The following is a 20,220-nucleotide window of genomic DNA, read 5'->3' as shown; positions in this document are numbered from 1 at the left end:
CAGAGGTAAGGGAGGAAGCATTTTTTTCTGGCTGCAATTGCCTTGGAGAGTGAAAACAGACGATTATAGTACAGTGCTGATAAATGAATGCTGGGAATACCCTCAGTAGTTTCTAATATGTCAAAATGTTGCTTGCATTTTCCACATTTGCTCCCCCGGCATATGCACTGAATTCTCATGGACAAAAACAAGAAGTAAGGAAGAAGGTAGTGTGTGTACACATGTGTAGGTGGAGGGTCATACAAACATGTTGACATAAACATTCCTGCAGCTATTGTGGTAAGAATTTATGTCAGTTTTCATTTGATGCACTGCCTTGTTTACCATGATGTCTATTGCAGTTCCTCCACATTTATGTCATATTCAAAAAGAGAAAAAAAAGAAGAGAATTTGACACTAGAAGTTGAAAGTGTCGTAGAACTCTGAAAAGTCTTTGTATTTAGTAATTTGGAGGTACAAAACGAATACCTATACGAATAGTATATGCACTGTACAGAGTCATTTTAAAAGCAAAACTTAAATAATGCACAATGAGCATGTAAGTAGTAGTTCATAGTGACAGGAGCCAAAGACAATTATCAGGACAGTTTCCCTCAGGTCTGCGGAGCTCTATAGTGTGTTTCAGCTCATTGTGTTGTTTTTGTGGTTGGTGGAGACCAAATCAAAGATCAAAGTAGAGTAAATATCAGACTTACATCTATCAGATGGCCAGAAACATGACTCCAAATGAACACTAATGTTTGCTCTGTATTGGCTGGATGTAAAATAAGCAACTGCCTGCTACCAATTTCACTAAACCAGCTTAAAAACTAATACTATGTTGAGTGTTGAGTTTAAAGCTTGTTTTTATCAAAGTAGTGTATAAAATCTACAAACAATCTCTTGGCTTAGATCTTTCTTTAATTACCCCAAAACTGCCCTAGAAACTAGCTTTCACAGTACAGCATTCTTATTACAGCTGTTACTAGCATATAATCAGTCTCTGAAAAATTTGGACTGACAGCCCATACACAAGTAAGTGAGTCACAAGGCAATAATCGCCTGCGTCTCTCTCAATGACAAATGAATCATGTGGCATATTTCGGAGTGGAGCAGCTACAATGAAGTGGTTATAAGCAGGCTAAAAAAAATGATTAAAATAAAATGTGACCTTTTATTCTTATTCTTCTCCATCACTACAATCATCACTCAATACATTACACTGGAGCTCTAAAAGCACTTGTACTGATCTCAAACACCTGTGAGTCAGTTCAACCAAAGACCTGTGACTCATGCAGGACAGAAAGAAGTTATAGAGAGAGAGAGAGAGAGAGAGAGAGAGAGAGAGAGAGAGAGAGAGAGAGAGAGAGAGAGAGAGAGGAATGAAAACCAGAGAACAAATCAGAGCATAAAAAACCTATGAATGAGAAAAAAGAGAGACTGAATGAGAAAAGAGGGTGATGGTGAGACAGCCAGAGAGAGGGGGATAGGAGAGTGTAGTGCAGTGGGGATTGCTGGGCTGTGTGGCTGCTGTGTGATCTTCGTGGCAGGAGGTTTGGCAGTAGAAATGAAAGAGCACATTCCTGTGGTTTCAGTGATTTGTGGTCTTATAAATATCCAGTGTGTGGGCAGCTCCGCTCCTCCAGTATCCACAACCTGCTGCCCACTAAGCCAGGGCAAGAAAAAGAACATGTCAATACCTATTGGAGTGGGAGGCTCAGAGGTGTGTGTGGTGTGTGTGTGTGTATGGGTGTGGATGTGGGGAAGGTACACATAACATGTTTTTGTCTACTTGTCACGAGTAGACAAAAACAAGATGATCCATTTACATTACATAGTATTTCCAGTTGTGTTTGAGCAGCAGCTTTTTGGCTAAGGTGGTCTAGACATTGGAACAGAGAATAAATATTTTAAGGAAGGACTGTGGATAGAGATTCTAAACTACCGACTACAGAACTTAAAATTGATGACTATGGGAGACCCTGCATTGGTAGTGTTTTCTATAACTGTCACAGTAATATATAGTGGAACACAGGACAAAATGAATGTATAAACCACAATAAATGAATAACGGGACTAGAATTAACCTGTTCACACCATAAAAGATGTTCATATCATCCTACCATACCATCCTATCACCTCATACTACGAATTGCTTGCTTGTTTAGTCTAGTACGGTCTCATTACTTCAGAGACGTATGTGTGTGAGAAAAACAACTGCACTGGCATCTATTTTACTAAGTATATGCAAGCATTCAGCCCTGAAGACATCTGTGAATTGTTGCATGAATTACTTGCTTTCCTGGAAACTGACTTTTAACAACATTTACTTTTCCAGTGTGTGTTAAGTGTTTGTTTACAAGGACACAATACTAATTTATTCCTTAAAAAGAAAAACACTACCATTTTTAGTCTAACATAAAGTATTTCTTTCAGCATTTGCTGCAATGTAAAGGTTACTAGTTCTCATATCAGTATCCATTTGAACTGCAGCCATTAAGAACTCATTATTTGAGAGTGCTTTTTAAAGTAGTTGGGATTAACAGGCAATTGCACTCAATTATACTTGATAGCAACAACATTGGAGCAGTTAATAAATAACAGAAAACATGTGAACTGTGAGTAATCTATAAATGCTGCTTCTCTATGTCTCAGAGAGAGATCGTGCTGCCTTAATTTTGTGTGACCTACTGACAAGAAAGAAAAAAATGATTGAACAAGAAAACAAAAGAAAAGTCTCAACTGTGATCCAGACTTTTTACATAGCAAACTCCTCTACTCCTCTACTCCTCTCCTCTCCTCTAGAATTTTTGTATTTCCAATCAGAGCAGGCATTTGGAATAACCAGTCAGCAAGCAGTACAGTTCTCCTTCCATCTTCATATATGGGTAAGTAGGAGCAGGTGGCAGGGTTCTGCATTTAAGTGAAGACTTTTATAATAATAGCATACAATATGATACCTCTGTCATTGTCATAATAGTCAAAGAATGGATGGAAATGCAGTAGGTTATAAAGGCCTACAAATATTTATTAAATGCATCAATGTACTGATATATCTATCACATTTTGTTGTTGGTATGAGCAATTCTGGTATCTATCAACAATTTCTGGTAATATACGTAATTAATCAACTAACATGGCCTGGGCACAGATAAGTGTGGGTAACTGATGAATTGTTTAGCCATTTTAATAATATTTGTTCAAGTTCATATAAATTCTTCCTAAAATTGACATTTTGACACATCCATTGTGAGGCTTCCTAGCTGCTGTAGCTAACAGTAGAGATGGTGCTACATGACAGATGGTGTAGTCTAAAACCACAGGAAAAACAGACTGAACAAACTACTGCACACACAATCCACTGTCACGCCAGTCTCACTTGTAGTTTATAGAAGTATAATGTTCTCTGACAGCCCACAAACCACATTAAAAAGTTATGACTAATGTAGCTGTCTACAGCAGGCAAGAGGAAAAATATTCAGGACCAAGTAGATGCTTTTTAAGACATTAAAAAAATCTGCAGATACCCTCGAGCTCAGGTGAATCTGGGAGAAGACTCTTAAAGTAACAGGTACATCTGACCATAAAAAGAGAGCCCTTTAGAGGGCCATATTAAGTAGAATAATGAAGTGTGCTGTGTTTCTCCTCCCTGTGTGTATGTGAATGTCCTCTGAAACCTAGAGGAAAAACACCAAAGCTTCAAAGCATTTAGGTCATCCTTACTTACATTATGACTCAGTCAAATTCCCTGTGGTGACTATGATTCGTAATTTATTTTTGAAACCTTATGTTTCACCTCTGTAGTGTGTTTTCACTTCAGAAAACTTACTTCACATTTGTGAATCACAGAAAAAAATGTGTAAATAGTGTTTGCTCTATAGTTACTTTGTTGCAGGGCTCTTTGTGCATGTGTGTGTGTGCTGTTGCTCAGTAATGAAGTAGCCCCATGGGGGACAATTAAGACCTCACACAATGTGCTCAGACAGCAATTAAAACAGCCATTAGTAGGAGAGAGGGGAAGGCTCATAGAGAGCAAGATAAGAGAGAATGACAGAAAACTAGATAACAAGACAGAGGCAGGAATAAACAAAGAATGAAATGTCCTTCACAGCTGAACAGTTTTAAACATGAAATAGAGGAAAGGCTGTTCATTATTTCTTTAAAGCGACTGCAGGTTGGCACGCTGTATTTCATATTACACATCTCTGACAATGTGGTAATAAATCGTGAGTTGTAGAGAGGGCTTTAAACACTCACTGCCTACTCTATGATGGAGTGATGGGACTGCAATGGCAATGAGAGCTGTACAACTCTTGAAGCCAACAGATAAGAGCATTATTGTTTCAGCAGTTTGGAAAGTGATTCATGAGAAGTCGTGTGCATACCATAGGTGTTTCTAGCTAGTATTTTTTCAAAATGCATGTAATACAGTAGGAGGACATTATAAAATCCCCCAAATAAAACAAATAGAAACTTATACCATCATATTCTGAATATTGTATTCCTTATATGTAATATGAGTCAGCATACAACTACATACAACTGGACAGCTAGAAACTCATTGTTTGGGGTTCAAATTACCAATGATACAGCAGTCTCACAAAAGAAATATCTAGAAACGTATACATACATGCAATATAGTATATGTGGAGATGTTAAATCTCACCTGTAGGAGCTGTTCTCAGAACAGGGGTTGTGCGCCCGCACAATCACGAAGACATGCTGGAAGTGTGAGCGAATGTTTTTGGGAGTGAATGGAAGTGCCCCAGGTTCCTGAAACACAATCGTGACGATATCGTTCCCAATATGACGCTTCCGCAGTAACTGGAAAAGTTTGAGAACAGCAGGAGAAACTGAGTTAGATATTGAGTTATACTAAATCACATACGTAAAAAATACAGAAAAACAATGCAAAACCTAATGCATTAAGTAAGGTCAACTTGTTTAGCTATTGCATTAACTAGACCATTGCTACATAAGCCATGTGTAAAATTAGTGAAATTATCATAGAATCATGTATACTCTGCAGTACAATTAATTTCAAAAAGCAAACTGAAAAATAAATGAGTATGTTTTTATAAATAAAAAGCTGAAACTTTCTTACAGACCTTCAATTAACATACCTGTTGCTTATTGTTGGGTGTGTAGGGTAGCATGGTAGACACATGGAACATGATCTCATAATCCTTGTAAGTGGTGTACAAAGAGTGGGTGCCTGTCGAGTCAGCTGAGGGGGATACAATTACATGTGAATTCCTCATGGTTTTAAATACAGATCACAAAGTCAACTGATTGGAACTGATCTCAAGTCAACTTCCTCAGGTTGGTTTGGTTTTCCTGGTCCAATCTCAGACTACTAAGCTTTTTGGTAAGAATACTGTCATCTGAAAGAGCTTCATAATAATATAAATCAACATCCTTTTCCATAAATAACTATTGCTATTAGATATAGAGAAGTGTTTGTATCAAATTCAGGAACACAGACAACAGTCAACTGAGAAACTCAAATTACTCAAAATATATATAATATAATATTTAATAATTCCCTCTGAAACATTTCCCTTATAAACCACCACACTATTATAACAATAATACCCAAACATAATCTTTATGTTCCTGTTGTTCATCTGCTGCAAATTCTGATCAGATGACACAAAGCTCTCACCAGGCTCTGGCCCTACAGAGAGTCACTGCATGTTAATAACCACCCCCACAGTCTATGGATGCACTCTACTCAAAGAACAAAACAGTCACAAGGTGTTTAAAAGGCCATACTTGACCTAGCTAGATTACCTCAATTAATTACACTCCCTCTATAGGGAGTGACTTGCATGGCTGTATTTAATTTACGAGAGGTTACTCAAGGTTGTATTACATGTCCTGCAAAAAGTGACTAGGGGAGTTTTGTCAAAGCATTATGGGGGGTGATCTAACTGACATAAGCATATGAAGTAGAATATCAAATACAGGCTTTGACAAGTCACATAAAGGGAGCAAATATATGTTATTTGTAACAAATGTAGAGGCAGAAGCAAGAGGCACAGAGGAAAACACAGAGACCAGTATCATTTCCCCCAGTAGAATAATATGACACCAAAGGCCATCTGTCACATGTCTGAAATGAAGGAATTTTTGTTTTCAAGGCAGTGCATAGAGTGGAAACTGAAGAATCACTGAAAGGAAGCCAGAGGAATGAGAGCAGGCTGAGACTGAAGGACAGGAGGGACTTGGATATTTTAAAGACTGCAGGAATGACCTATGTCAATGGCAAAAGTGGAGAAATAAAGCCAAATGCTTTACCTAACTTCTCTTTCAGTCCAGTTTTTCCATTTTACCAGATGTTAGAAGTGATTTTAGATTATTTGAAAGGGCATGTACTAAATAACTAGAGTTTTAGACTATGAGCTGCACATATATTTGGTGTGCTCTTGGGATACAAGAATGGACCTGCCCATTTACCTGGTTTACCCACAGTGGTTTCAACTACTGTCAGATCTGCATCTGTAAATAACACCAATTAATGAGGGAGTATCCAAGAAAAGAAGTGTCCCAGTGTATTCCTAAGCCCTAAGTGTCAGACCTGTGCTTTGCTGGTGCAGACCAACAACTTTCTATTGCTGGTCACTCAGTTGTTTTTAGGTGTTTCCTATAGATTAAAGATCCTTCAAAATCAGTCCCAAGCAATTAGTGATTCTGCTAATATGAATATCACATTGCAGTATCAGGCATTGACCATACACATCATGTCAGTGCTGTTAGTCCACTCCTGCATCCCACAGTCCATCAAACACTTGCTGGGTGACTGAATTCAAGATTCCTTCAATCAATAAGAACTTCTATTCAGTGTAGTCAATCTGCATTGACCCTGCTGCTATGGTCAGGCATTAGTTTCAGAGTTAGTGTACCACCATCCGCAAGTTTTTCCACAATGTGTCTATATATTTCTTTCTATGTACATACTCTTGGTGTCGAGCTGAGCTCGGTACTTGCTGAAGCCTTTGAGTCTAACCCTCTCCCCGAGCAGATGAAGGAACTCCTCAAGTGCAGGACCGGCTGATTCGTTGTTGTACATCTCCTCCTCGCTGCTCTGTCCTGCCATGCAATACATCACCCCGACCTTCCGCTGGAAACTCAGCTATAGAGAGAACAGAGATTGTCGCAATGATAATACAAGACACAAGTATTATGTCTGAGTAGAAATCATGTCAAAATAACCACAGTGACATTTTAGGGAGAAATCATGTTGGCATTTTAAGAGTATCCACCTTGGGATGTTCTGCAGTGATCGCAGTGCCATTTTCCAAAGAAACCATGTTGACATTTACAGAGGTTCAGCTTCTGATGATTGCATCAAGGAGCATCAGTACCAAAGAGGTTGTTTTGTATTTTTCTTCTTTTTAAAGTTGAGTTGTGTGTGTGTTTATGAAATACTTTGCCAATATGTGGTGGAGTTTCTCCACCTAAAATCCACATAATAGTCTGTGAGAGTGAATGGTTAAATAAAGCAAAAAGTTAAATAATAAATAATTCTGCTACATAATGAGACATCTCTTTTTTTGGAAAAACAACACCTAGACATAAAACAATTTAAAAAACCAAAACAAAAATAATTTACTGTGCACAGTACAAGATAATGGCTGGGAAACTTTAGTGTCTTTAGTTCAATGACTGACCAATTATTCTGAATGGATCATATTTAAATAATGATGAGGACAATATCAAGTCTGAGTAATACAGTCTTTTTGCTAATAGAAAACAGAACAAAGGGGAATTCTTCCAATATGAGCAATCAGAGGGATTTATCAGATTTACCCAGCCCAATTCAGTTTGCATATTATGTCTCCTTACCCCCTGCTCATCCAGCTTCATCAGCTGTTCCGTAACCTTAGGTGTGTTGAGTGCCAGGCGCAGGCAGTGAACATTCAGCTCAGGCACAAGGTACTCCAGCACCTCTTTGAGAGGCAGGCCTCGAGCTAGGCCATGTTTGGATGTGGAAGGCACTGCGTCTTCCAGGATGGAGCCTCTCAGGGTGTTTAGCTGGAGACAGCCAAGCAGAGGGGAAAGTGCAAGAAAACAGGAAACACTAGGATCAACAACAAATTTGTGGAAATGACTAACAAACCAAATGACCAATTTGCCATTTACACCTCATACTGCTTCCCAACTCATTCTCCTCAAGAGCCGGAGTTAATTATATTTCTGGGGACCTGCAATGTCTGACAGTCTTTGGTGTTCTTTATGGCACTTGTGTGGACCAGTGGTTAGTTATTTAAATCATACAGTCAAAAATCCTTAGAGTGAAAACCCACTACTGTATTATAAAAAAACTTCCATTGACCAGTGGGGTATAATATAAACTCTGAAACTCTCTGAACACACCAAAGTTTATTTTTAGACCATATTATGCTGCAGTAATGCAGAAGCATGATCACAATAACATAAACAAGAGTTAGTCTAGGTTTGCTGCTTAAATAATTCTTCATTTTCCTTTCCTTTTTCTTCCCTTTCTACTCGGCATAGTGTGTTGGTTCTTTAAAAGTACAGCTATGATTAGTGACAACAAAAGCAAAGCCATAAGAAAAACACTAGTAGGTCTATGTTTGGAAAGTTGTAAAGAAGCCCGTGATGAGGTTTAAAGGCCTGTGCAATTAAATTCAACTTGCAGTATAAAATTGCTCCTCGGACTAAAACAAACTCAAGGAGGACTTCCATGAATAAATAAAGAGGACAGTAGAAGGACCAGGACCTGAATATCCATCATGAACAAATACACAGCTGGATATCCGCAGTGCCCCATGGCACTTAGGAATCACTTATAAGTGTCTGTGTCTTGTGTGTCTCACGTAGTGTTTGGCAGTCCCAGTGTTTGTGCCAACACCCTCAGGGTTAAACAAACCGAGGAACCGAAGCACTTTAGCTGACGGGTGGACAACTGCTGTCCTCACTGGACACTGGACTTATCTCTTCAACATCAGTGCATCCCACTCACTCCCACACAGACACAGACATATACTGTATATCTATACCTGCCCAGTTTCCTGCTCTGAAAATAGCAATTAGAGAGGAGAGAGGGAGGCAAAAGACAGGAAGAAAATGGAAAACATAGCACAGTAGGTCGTGCGTCATCCCAAGAGATTGGAAGGGCTATTACTCATGGTGTGCTTCAATACAAGAGCAATGCTTTTCCCTCTCCACTCAAATACCTTTGGCACTATTTTAGTCTCGTTTAGCTGCGAAATGGCACAGCTCAGTCCTTCACAGATGAAGGCTGACAAAGATGGTAGGTGGGCGTTCAGCACAGGGAATGAGGACATGGATCTGTGGCTCTAGTGTGTCTATAGGAGGAGATGGCAGCAAGGCCTAGAGGGATTCACAAAAGATTTCCTCTCACTGAGAACTGGAGACTGAGCATTGTGAATAAACAATCAGGAGAATAAATTACAAATAAAATCAGTCATGCAATTATTTAAGGCAGCATCAATGGATGGAAGCAGTAGCAACGAAGGTCTTGAGCTGTACCTTACAACCCTGAGATGAAGCTTATAAAAAATGCCCCCCACCCCCCAACAGGGCTTTTCAATAAGCAAGAGCTCCTTAGTAACATCACTTGGTACAGAATGTACTACATATTGACATTTGTGAACATGAACATTCATGGCTTCACAGGGAACAACTATAAATACAGTACATCCTGGAGAAAGAGCAGAACAATTAAAAGCAAATTAAAGGCGTAAGAGGATCATGTGTCCATTTCAATGTACCTCACTCGTTCTGAAGATGACTCTGTAGTTGTACTGCTGGCCATGCTCCTTGTGTTCCTCCAGCTTCTCCCTCCTCAGACTCACTGCCACTGGGCCCAGATTCTCATCTACTCCCAGATAGTTCCAGTGTTCTACGAGTGAGGAAGGAGGGATTTAAAGTAGGAATGAACACAAAAGGAAGAGTTAAAGAGAGGAGAAAATTACCACAGGGAAGAGAACGTTCAACTCTGTTGTTGTAATGTGGGAAGGATGTGACATAAATTAGCAGTGCATGTAGAAAATAACTTTCTGCATTACTACTAAATAGTGTGCCAGTAGTCAAACAGTTGGAGCTAGGTTGCAACCAGAACATGCTGTTTTCTGTGCTAATAATGGGTATATTTTTCAAAACATTCTCTGAAAATACAGCATTGTCAACAACATTTAAGACAGACAATGCCCCCACCACAGATAGGAAAAAAAGATTAAAAAAAGATATTAAATCTAAGAAGCCAAAACTGTCTCACTATGCTTACCTCTGAGGTAGAAGTACTTTCGGTAGTAATAGGCGCCAAGGTCAACATGTTCCATGATGTATCGTTTGGACCTGTCAGCATGTTGGCTTGGCCCGTCCTTGGGCGCCTCCAACACAGCCACACCAGCGTTGGTAAAATGGGTAGTGAGGGTGGAATCCAAAGGTCCTTCCTCTGTGCTGCCAGAAGAATTGCTTGAGCTCCCACCACTACCTATGCTGCCCTGCTAGAGGATGAAAGACAAAAAGTAAGGCCTGTAAGCTGACAAATATTTTTACATCTATTCTTAAGTGCATCTTCAATGTGCAGAAATCAGCTTTTAAGTGATCTTTAACCTTGGTGTTTTCAAAATGCAAAGAAAGTACAGGACTTAATTGTTTGCAAAAAAGTTTATAATCTTGTTCCTGCAAAAAACTTACCTGTTTAGCAGGAGAAATGTTCCTCTCACCCTCTCCTCCTATCTCATTCCTGAAGCAAGGGCAGCTGAGCACCAGATCATTGCTCTTGTCATCACCAGGGTCCAAGGCGGGATTGGTACCGTGTCCTCCTGCCCCGTCCTTGCTCAACTCCTCTTGTGAGCCACAGGGTGACCCATACACTCCACTCTGATTGGAGGAGAGGGAGGAGGTGGCTGAAGCAGAGGCGGCAGCAGCAGCCGAGGCACCGGTTGTGGTATTCTTGCGTTTGGCTCCAGACTGCCGACTTTGGATCGCTTCATTGAGGTCAAACAGAAGAGACTGAACATCAAAATGGGCAAAGCCTTTTTGGCAAACCCAGGGTTTGGGAGGTGGGCCACTCTCATCTCCTTTCCCCCCATCTTCAGCATCAGAGCCAGCTCTCGATGTATCACCCTCCACCTTCACACTGCGCAGCTTACGGAATATAGACTCTCCACCCGTCTCTGACTTTGATCTCCTCTTCAAGTGCTTCTCTCGTTCCTTCAGCCGACTGGCAGGACTACCTCTGGCTGGACCTAATGGTCCGTCTGGCAGGTCAAGGGCAGCCTGTTTAATGGGGGCCACAGTAAGGAGCTCTGTTAGCCTCTCTGGAGCTGGACTTCGCTGATCAGGGGCCTCAGAGGACTGGTATCCCTTTAGCATGTCAAAAAAGCTCTCTCCTGACACACCGTGTTTATCTATGGATGAAGTGCTGCCATACTCACGGTGCATGGGTGTCCACCCTGAGAAGGACCAGCCCTCATTGCTGTCCCCATCCAGCTCACTGATAGTTATATCACTGTTACTACGCTGGCGGATGCGCCTCATGCCTTTGCGAGGGGAGCCCAGATAGCCATCCGGTGACAGGAAGCGATTGTCCTTTCCCTTGCTTTGCATCTTGCTCTTAAGTGTGTTGTGGATGTTGCGCAGCATGGATGAGTCCTGTGGGCTTATCAGATGGCCAAGCTTGGCTGACAGATTGCTGTGGGCTGTGACAGCCGATACCCCTCCACTTCCACTGCCTCCACTACCACCACTTCCACTTCCTCCTCCTCCTCCACCACCGCCTCCCCCTCCTCCAAGTCTTTCTCTATCTCCACTTCCTGATCCTGAAGAGCTGGTGGTGTTGGTAGAGCTGGGTGAGTCTGTTTCCACAGTAATATGCCAAACACCCCCTCCTCCCCCATCTTTCCTTGGGGGCCAGTCAGCCACACGAGCCCGAACCCCCATCTTGGGGACGCCGGGGTTGGTGCCGGTGGTGGAGGAAGAGGAGATGTGGGCACTCTCGCTGCGGGGTGGTGGCGCCCCTCCATTGGGCAGTCGCAGACGGCGAGTATAGAACTCATCAGTAGCCGGCACTGAGCCACCGACCGAGCGCTCTGTCTGAGATCGCTTCAGACTGGTCATGATGGAGACGGGAAAGGGTGCAGGGAGGGGAGATGGGAGGGAAAGGTAGGGACGGGGTGCTGATGGGTTTAGATTAGGGTCAACATAATGCCCACTGAGTGAAGTGACAACAGAGTCTCACGGACACATTTGGTGCTGCAGAAAGAGTAAAGGAAAACAAAACAGATGAAAGAAAGAAAACAAGATTTTAAATAATTGGTTTCCAGTAAAAACATAATAATGACAACAATTGATTTCTGCTTTTACCATTTAAAAATAAAAATCCTGAGTATTAAAATGTAAAATATACCATACTCAGAATATTAAATACTTTCTATCAGTATTGTCATCACACATTCACAGACCATACGTTTATATTCCTCTTAATTAAACAACAACAGAAAAGCTGTACCTTTTTGTAGCTGGAGCTTGATAGCAAGAAATGTGTTGATGGTGAGCTTTCACAGCTGAAGTCTCTAAAAGGCAGTCTGCATTGCAATCACGCTATATTCAGTCTGGATGGGACCCACCAGCAACTGTGAATAATAGTACAGAAAGAGAAATAGTATAGGTGGAAGGGAAGAATCAGAGAGAAATCAAGTTAGACAGCATTCAGCATCAGAAGATCTACAGTATCAAAACTTACTTTAATTTAATTTACTATTCTAATTATTTACTACTATTATATAATAATAGTAGAAATTATAATAATAACACAGGCAAAATGTACCAGAACCAACAATCTAAATGAGGCTATATTTAAGAGAGCCAGGGTGGTCTGTAAGTTTGAGAATCCATCTACTTTTACTGCAGGGTCACATATCAGACCACTGATAGCCAGTGATTCAATAGCTACATGTTTTCTCAAAAGGAAAGTCCACCAATTTTACACAAGATCAGTTTACAAGTCATGGAGAGAATTAAACAGCCTGAGAAAACTGAGAATGATGTCTGTTATGGCTCTGTAAGGAACCCAAAATAACCCTTGTGATCAACAGGGCTTCTTGGCCTGTGCTTGGGAGACTATAATTTTGTAAAACGATTTTGTTACAAAACATTATGCATGGACAGGCAGCAAAGGTCTGACAAGAACATTTTAGGAACTGCAGAAGCCAGCATTTTTGGAGTTTGACCCATACATGAGGACTCAAACTCAAGGTATCTAGGGCACCTGCTGCATTGATTGTAACCATGTTTTTTTAATGTCCAATCAGAGCCCCTTCACTTTATAAAAGGGCAATACTAAATCCCTGGAGCACTTATTTATGCAAGACACAGAGTTTCTTTCTGTCAAGTATCAGCTAGACACTTAAAAAAGTAAAATTACAGAAGCTTCAATACTTGATTCATCGCCATGGGGGTCATGTCTTTGTAATCCAGATTTGACATGAAATGAGCCATGACACTGTGGTACCAAGCACTGAGGGATGTTTGGGTTGATAAATCTTGACCTAGCTTGGACCTTGGACAGCTCTTTTGACAGCCCACACAATTTGGATTTTCCCTTGAAGGGTTGAGGAAATCAACATTCAACATTTATAGTTAGCTTAGTCAGTCAAAAGTGATGTGAAAGCTATTGGCTTATACAGTCTTAAATGAAACAGCTGAGAAGAGAGTTCAGTTTGCTTGAGTATGTGTTTCTCTTCTGGTGTGTCCATAATGGTGCACTCCCTCTTTTTCCCAGACCACACTTTGTATCACCATGGAGATAAGGACTTGTACAGAGCATGTTTCTGTGAGTATGTGTGTATACTGTTAGTGTGTGTGAGAGAGAGAGAGAAAAGAGAACAGGGCGACTGATTCCTTCCCTTCCCACAGATCTCGCTACGAACAGTTTTTATTCAAACTACCTCTACTCAGTATGTGGATTATCCAGAGAAACCAGGACATTACTGTTGAGTTTTTTTTGCGTAACTTCCAGCCCCTTGAGCAGCACAAAGAAAACTGCATCCACTCCCAATTTCACAGAACTATCTGAATGTACTAGTAACTGAGAAAATGTTTTATGTGAAAAGGGGTGAACTGACCTTTTATCAAAGATCTGAGGTGCTGTATAGTAACATTCTGAAACCTTAAGGGCAGTGCTCATGACACTACAGTCTCTACTCTCCTCTAACACTGTTTGTGAGTTGTTTAGATGGGTCTGTTTGAGCCGCATGACAGCTTAGTCTGGGATTCAGTTTGACTTTAAAAACTTAAGTGTTTGAAGTCTAAGAGGCAGAAAACTCAAAGGTAAAAACTCAAAGTCTTTCCCCGTTTCACAGTCAGGTGTCGGTGAGCATGTGCATGTCTGACTGGGAGATTTCAATTTTCAAACACAAATACACACACACACACACACTGCAGAGGCTTGTGTTGTGGGATCATTTTTGATATGTTAAAGAGGCCTGTTGGAGAGCATATTAAAAAGAAAGAGAAAAAAACACACTGTAAATTCATCTCAAAGCCCGCAAGCAGTCGTGAGTTGTCTCAAGTGGTGCATTAGTATCATCTTGGGTGTATAATAATGCAACAATTTCAATTCACTCTCAAAAGAGATTTGTGAACTGTGCAACTGAAAGAGCATGAATATAGATGAACCACCTCAGAGGGATTTTTTTATTCTATGCCTATGCCAAAAATCAACTTTCTACTTCATTGAAAATATCAAAAATCTGCAAAAAACTGGCATGTTGACAAGTGGCTCACCACTCTTTACACAATCCACAAAATAACAAATCACAGATGAAACATTGCAAAATCAAAGAAGCATTTATCCAGCAGCAAGAGAAACACTGCATAAAAGCAAAACAACCATTTTATTTTATTAAACATTTAACTGAGTGGCTAAAGGATGATTCCTGAGAATGTAAACCGTACATGTACATCCTCACCACTGCTTGGTTAATTTTCACCAGCACAGAGCCAAGCACTGGAAGTTAAACTATAATATAAGTCATCGATAAAAACATATCATGTCATAATAAAGAGTAAAAAGTCAGTGGTAACAGTGCTGCCCTCCACCATAAGCCACTGAAATCACACTCAAAAAGTGTCTCCCATATAACTACCTGCAGAGTGCCTTCTCTTTCTCCACTGAGGACAGGTTAGTACTCTTTAATGAGAGTTGGAGAGAGTGAGAAAACATAGTGGAAGAGAGAGCAAGAGTTAGAAAAGAAAGTGAGAGGAAAGAGGATTATACTTTATGTTAGGCTGGGAGACTGGGAATTGAAACGAATGAATGTGGCGTTGCGCACCTCTCTGCAGTCGCAAAGGACCAATTACACTGACAGATACTCAGTAACCTTTAACAGTGTCTAAACGAGGTTGATTCTGGCGGTAAATACGTGGCACTGCTGCTCAATGCAGCTAAGTGCTGCTGAGGTTGTCTGCTGGCCCAGTCGACTGGAAACTGTTAACAGAGAGACTTATTTGCATCTTACAGATGATGCCACCTGGGACCATAAGCACGACATCACAGAACCAGAAAGCATCGTTGTAATATTTGATATTACAGATACAAATCTTGTAATTCATGAGAGTGAGTTTAATAACTAAATCTGTATAGAGGGAATTTTGTGCTAAAAAGACTGTAACTTTGGATGATATTTAATTTGACAAATTCAAGACCCATGAAGACTCATAACACATTTTTGCACAACTGCAGGTTTTGTCTTTCATGTTTTACATTGGAGTTGTGTTAAGCATGGGTCATTTCACAGTCAATGGCCAGTAACTCTTCTAATATACATATGGGCATGTGAGTATTGTGCTAAGATTGTTTAAAGGCAAACTGAAAGACTGCAACTTAATTTTGTACTCATAGTTTCTTGTGAACCACAGAACAAGCAGTACTTTTAGCTAAGCACTAAATTAATCAGATGTATTTTTATCATTATTACTATTTGTAGTAGTCATAGCAGCAGTAACAGCTACAAAATAAGAAAGTTAATGTTGAACAGTGGCTTTGTGTGACTGCATGAAACAGTGAGATAATAATGATGTCATGATATTTGGCAGACCAGTGTCATAGTGGTAGACAATGGTGTCATTATTGTGTCATGTTAAGTGTTTGAAGAAAAGGTTAACTTAAATAGGATTGTCAAAAATGCCAAGAAGGCAACTTCATAATGCTTGTTCCGGTTTCCAGTCTAACCCCAGCAGTGCTATAAGAAATTGGATAGATTGCAATTAGTTTGTTGTGATATGTTAAAGGGAACTAATGATGCCATAATCATGTCATAATGTATTTGAGTATTTGAGAATGCCCCAAGGACTTGTTATTACCTATTACCATAAATAACACTGAAAAACTTTACTGACACAAAACTATAGACACAAAATTTCTCAGATATATTCTTCTGAATTTATAGGAAACTATGGGACCCCTCAAGTAATCAAAAACATCAACAAATGAGCACTATGTTGTGATGTTGTCTTTATTGTTACCATGGTGATTTTAAAATATGTAAACTATTGTGCTACTTAAGATTGATTAAAATGTGCCAGGCTGCTACGGTCTAAAGGTTGTTGTCATGGAGCACAGGTGTTCCAGTGTGAGCACTGTGTGACTATGAATGTGATCCAGTGCACAGTGACTCATACACACCTGAAAATTACAGTGCAGATGAGCTGACTGACTAACTGACTGACAGAGGCTAATGCTGAACAATGAAAGGAGACAGAGTCATAGAAAGGGTGTGTGTGTGTGTGTGTGTGTGTTATATGGGTGCAAAGACTGAAACCCTCTATCAACCACTTCTTCTCTCCATTCTCAAAAATAGTTGGTTCATATTTTTAGACAATGGCAGAGTGAATTAGTGTTCTGTATTGTATGTATGTATTAATCAGCCTCTATTGTAGTTGTAGAAAATTGACAGCTTTTCCCCACAAGCACTTATTTAATGACAGAAATATGGAGGTAGGGGACTCACAATAACAACACAATTTTAAGAAAATAAAAGAAGAAGAAACAGATATCTATAAGCTACTGTCAATTGCGCTTTTTTGTTACCATATCTTGAACAATATTACACCTGTTTCCCCAGACATACCATCATTACCACACTGACTGGTGAGTCAAGTCAAGTCACGTCATGTTTTTGTAAATCCTGACAACACATAACAATGTCTCAAAGGGTTTCTCAGGCCCATAACAGAAACTGTTTAAAACCCAGCCCAGGCTCTCTAAGGACACGAGGAGGAGAAACCAAAAGCCTTTAGACATGAAGAAAATAATAAAAGGAACCTCTCGAGAGTAAATTCAAAAAGAAAAACCCCTCTTCTTGGATGGCTGGGGGTGCAACTGGAGGAGCTGCAGGTGGGAAAACGCCAATTACAAATAACCAGAAAGAGAGACGCACTGACTCAAACTTTGACAGCGTGTCCTCTCAAACACCTGCTGCCAAGATGCTGCTGGGCATAGGTGTGGTCGTAAAGGCAAAATGTGTGTGAGTGTGTGTGCACGTGCATTCGTTTAAAGGTGGGTGCAAAGCCACTCCAGGTAAAACAAAGAACTGTAGGACCAGAAAAACATGGGAAAGATCCAGATTATGACTCAGGCATTTCAGTGAGCTCCCACAAGTGTCTCCTTCTCTGTCTCACACACAAATGCACATAAACAAAGGACCCAGATGATGAGGAATGTTGCATCACATTATTTTTTCTCACCCACGTCATCTTTCCCAGGCTCAGTGGCATTAGCGGCTCTCAGTTCCCAGTTGGTTTAATGTTTATGTGAGTGTAGATGGCAAAGCATGAAACTCCTCAGTCATTTCAAACTTAATTATAAAGTATATGCAGAAAGTTTCAAACAAGTAATGATAGTTTAAAGGGCTCTGCAGAAACTGCAATTCAAAACATGAGCAATGACTGCTCTGCACCAACGACGTACCCAGAGCAAAACTTCTGAATGAAATGCAAGTGTGTCAAACCTCTTGGGTGTCAAAATGTAATTGTACCGACCTTGTGTTCTTAAATGCTATACAGCCATTTGAAAGCCAAACAGCATTTCATCTCCGCTTGTCTGAGTGCAGATGAGGAAATGGCAGGCCAAGACACAGAGGGAAGATAAGGAGGAAAAAAATAAATCAAACATTATTCTCTTTGAAAGCTGCCAGGCAGCAGGCACTCCATAGTGTTAGAGTTTCAGTTCACAGCCTTTCAAAGTGAAATTGTAATTGTGTGGAAAGATAAACGTGCTTTGCTGTTTTTGCTCCCTCTGCAGAGCTTGCCGGTGGGGTGGGGTCTCCTCTCTGGCTCACTGAAATGTAAAAGGGGGGCTTTTTGGGTGCTCTGAAGTCTGCCGGTGTTGTCTTTTTCTCTCGAGTGTGAAATTGCGAAAGCATTCTATGGCACACACCTCCCTATCCCCAGTTATCACAGAATGGCAGTGAAGGCAGTGGGAGGAGACGAGCAGAGAGATTTGACCGAGCGATGAGAGAGGGGTCTGTGCATGTGTGAGTGTGTGTAACAATGGCTACAGTAAGTGTCTGTCCCATAATAGTGAAATATATTAATTTTGCTACAGTTCCAGGTAATTAAAAGATTTTGATATGAATAAATATGGAAACCTTTCATATCAATTTTAAAAGACCTCAACAATGTCTCTACACCAGAGAGCTGCACAGTGCTGCAGTCAAGGTTATAGCCTTACTTGTAAAGTCTTAAATGTATTCTGTTTATATCCATATGGCCACTCTGTTTCACACCTCTGTTTGAGCAGCAGCTTTTGACTGTCTCATTAGTCAAAAAGATGTTTTTGAAGAACTGAGTCACAAATCTCATTTCCATATAAGTGACTAATTTCTTCAAGACTCAACTTAAACTTGTAGTAGTTTGACTGTGCTTTGTGATTTATAAAAAAAATCCTCTTTTTCACTTTTCTCAACAGCTGCACATTCTCTACGAAAATGTAAAATATTCTTACCTGGCCTTGATTAATAAAAAATGTCTCTCCTTTGACTGTGGATGTCTGGATCTCCTGTGTGCACAAATCACCTAAGATGACAAGGAAGACAAAAATATTATGTGGCTAAGTTCATTGTCTACCTTTCATCCTGGCTGAATCAATATTATATCTAGGGACATATGAGATGTGACGATGCAGCAGTATCAACTAAAGACTGTCAGGCTTCCCTCAGGTGACCTGATATGCAATAGATTACCATCTAATATAGAAATCACAATACTACATGTGTTTGATCAGTTCAAAGTACATATCTTTGAACAGTAAAGCCATTTTGTGAAGGTGCCAGATTCTTCTACATTATTTCTTTTATATCATATTGTTTTTCTATATTTTATATCCAATCGCATCACTTTCTTCATTGCATGTTATACTCAGTTCACATTTTTTGTTGAAACTGTTTTAGAGAGGCACTTATTCAGCTATATTGTTGTTTTGGAGGCTGTGATATTTTGTCCATGCCTTTTATATCAGTGAGGGTAGACCAAATCCCAGAAAGGATGTACACCCTGCAGTAAAAGATGCAGGTTGATTAAAAAGCCTGTTAGAAAGCTACATTCAGACTTGAAATTTTACTTCCCCTATCAGAGGTTAGCTAGTCAGTTTGTGAATGCAATGTTTTAAAGTGTCACATGTGAACACGTTAACACATCCAGTAGTCCATCTGGATTAACAGCTATGATGATGCCTTTTTCTGTGGGGAGAAGAGATAAGGGTGATAGGAAATTAAAGGGTAAAAAAAAACAGGACAGGGATTGAGAGGAGAGGGACTGAGCATAAGTGCCACTTGGTGTTTCAGGACCACACTGTGCAATGACACAAATAGGTATGGCCTTGCTTACATCTGTGTGCAAGCATGTGTGTGTGTACGTTTGTATCGTTCCCATAACAAAGAGCTCAAAGAAACTGGTTAACGTACCAGTGCATCAAGAACACATATTATATGTACAGGAAGGACAAATTTACCTCAGCATAACATATAAAAGTGCTTCATCTGCTCATCAAAGCAGTTCAAGCAAAGCCACAAACCACATCCATAACAACACCGCAATGTCTGTTTCACCTTCACACGCAACACACTTCCTGCCTTCCTCTTACTGTGTTTCAGGGGTCTAACACTCCCTCATCTGTACTGTACCTCCTTGGTGCAAGACATGTTTCTAGTTACTTTACATCTCTTTACATCTTTCTTTATCAGC

General features: G+C 40.2%; 1 protein-coding gene across 11 annotated transcripts in view; it reads right to left on the bottom strand.

Annotated features, from left to right (window-relative positions):
• Positions 1-20,220, bottom strand: part of sipa1l1 (signal-induced proliferation-associated 1 like 1) — a 97,321-nt gene that overhangs the window by 20,025 nt on the left and 57,076 nt on the right. For 4 of the 11 annotated variants that reach the window (XM_051071788.1, XM_051071791.1, XM_051071785.1 and 1 more), the window contains 8 exons: positions 12,488-12,611; positions 10,672-12,231; positions 10,256-10,478; positions 9,741-9,871; positions 7,828-8,016; positions 6,940-7,114; positions 5,103-5,206; positions 4,646-4,803 (listed from right to left, as the gene is read on the bottom strand). In XM_051071788.1, the coding sequence (XP_050927745.1) occupies positions 4,646-4,803; positions 5,103-5,206; positions 6,940-7,114; positions 7,828-8,016; positions 9,741-9,871; positions 10,256-10,478; positions 10,672-12,096 (2,405 nt within the window). In that variant the 5' untranslated portion in view covers positions 12,097-12,231; positions 12,488-12,611. Of the gene's footprint in view, positions 1-4,645; positions 4,804-5,102; positions 5,207-6,939; positions 7,115-7,827; positions 8,017-9,740; positions 9,872-10,255; positions 10,479-10,671; positions 12,232-12,487; positions 12,612-18,982; positions 19,054-20,220 lie in introns of all 11 variants that reach the window. The other 7 variants (XM_051071792.1, XM_051071794.1, XM_051071790.1 and 4 more) reach the window with 3 other exon arrangements.

Source organism: Lates calcarifer, linkage group LG7_1, assembly GCF_001640805.2.
Source record: "Lates calcarifer isolate ASB-BC8 linkage group LG7_1, TLL_Latcal_v3, whole genome shotgun sequence".
Classification (NCBI taxonomy): domain Eukaryota; kingdom Metazoa; phylum Chordata; class Actinopteri; family Centropomidae; genus Lates; species Lates calcarifer.
The sequence above is the reverse complement of the archived record's forward strand: the minus strand, read 5'-3'. Positions and strand labels throughout refer to the sequence as shown.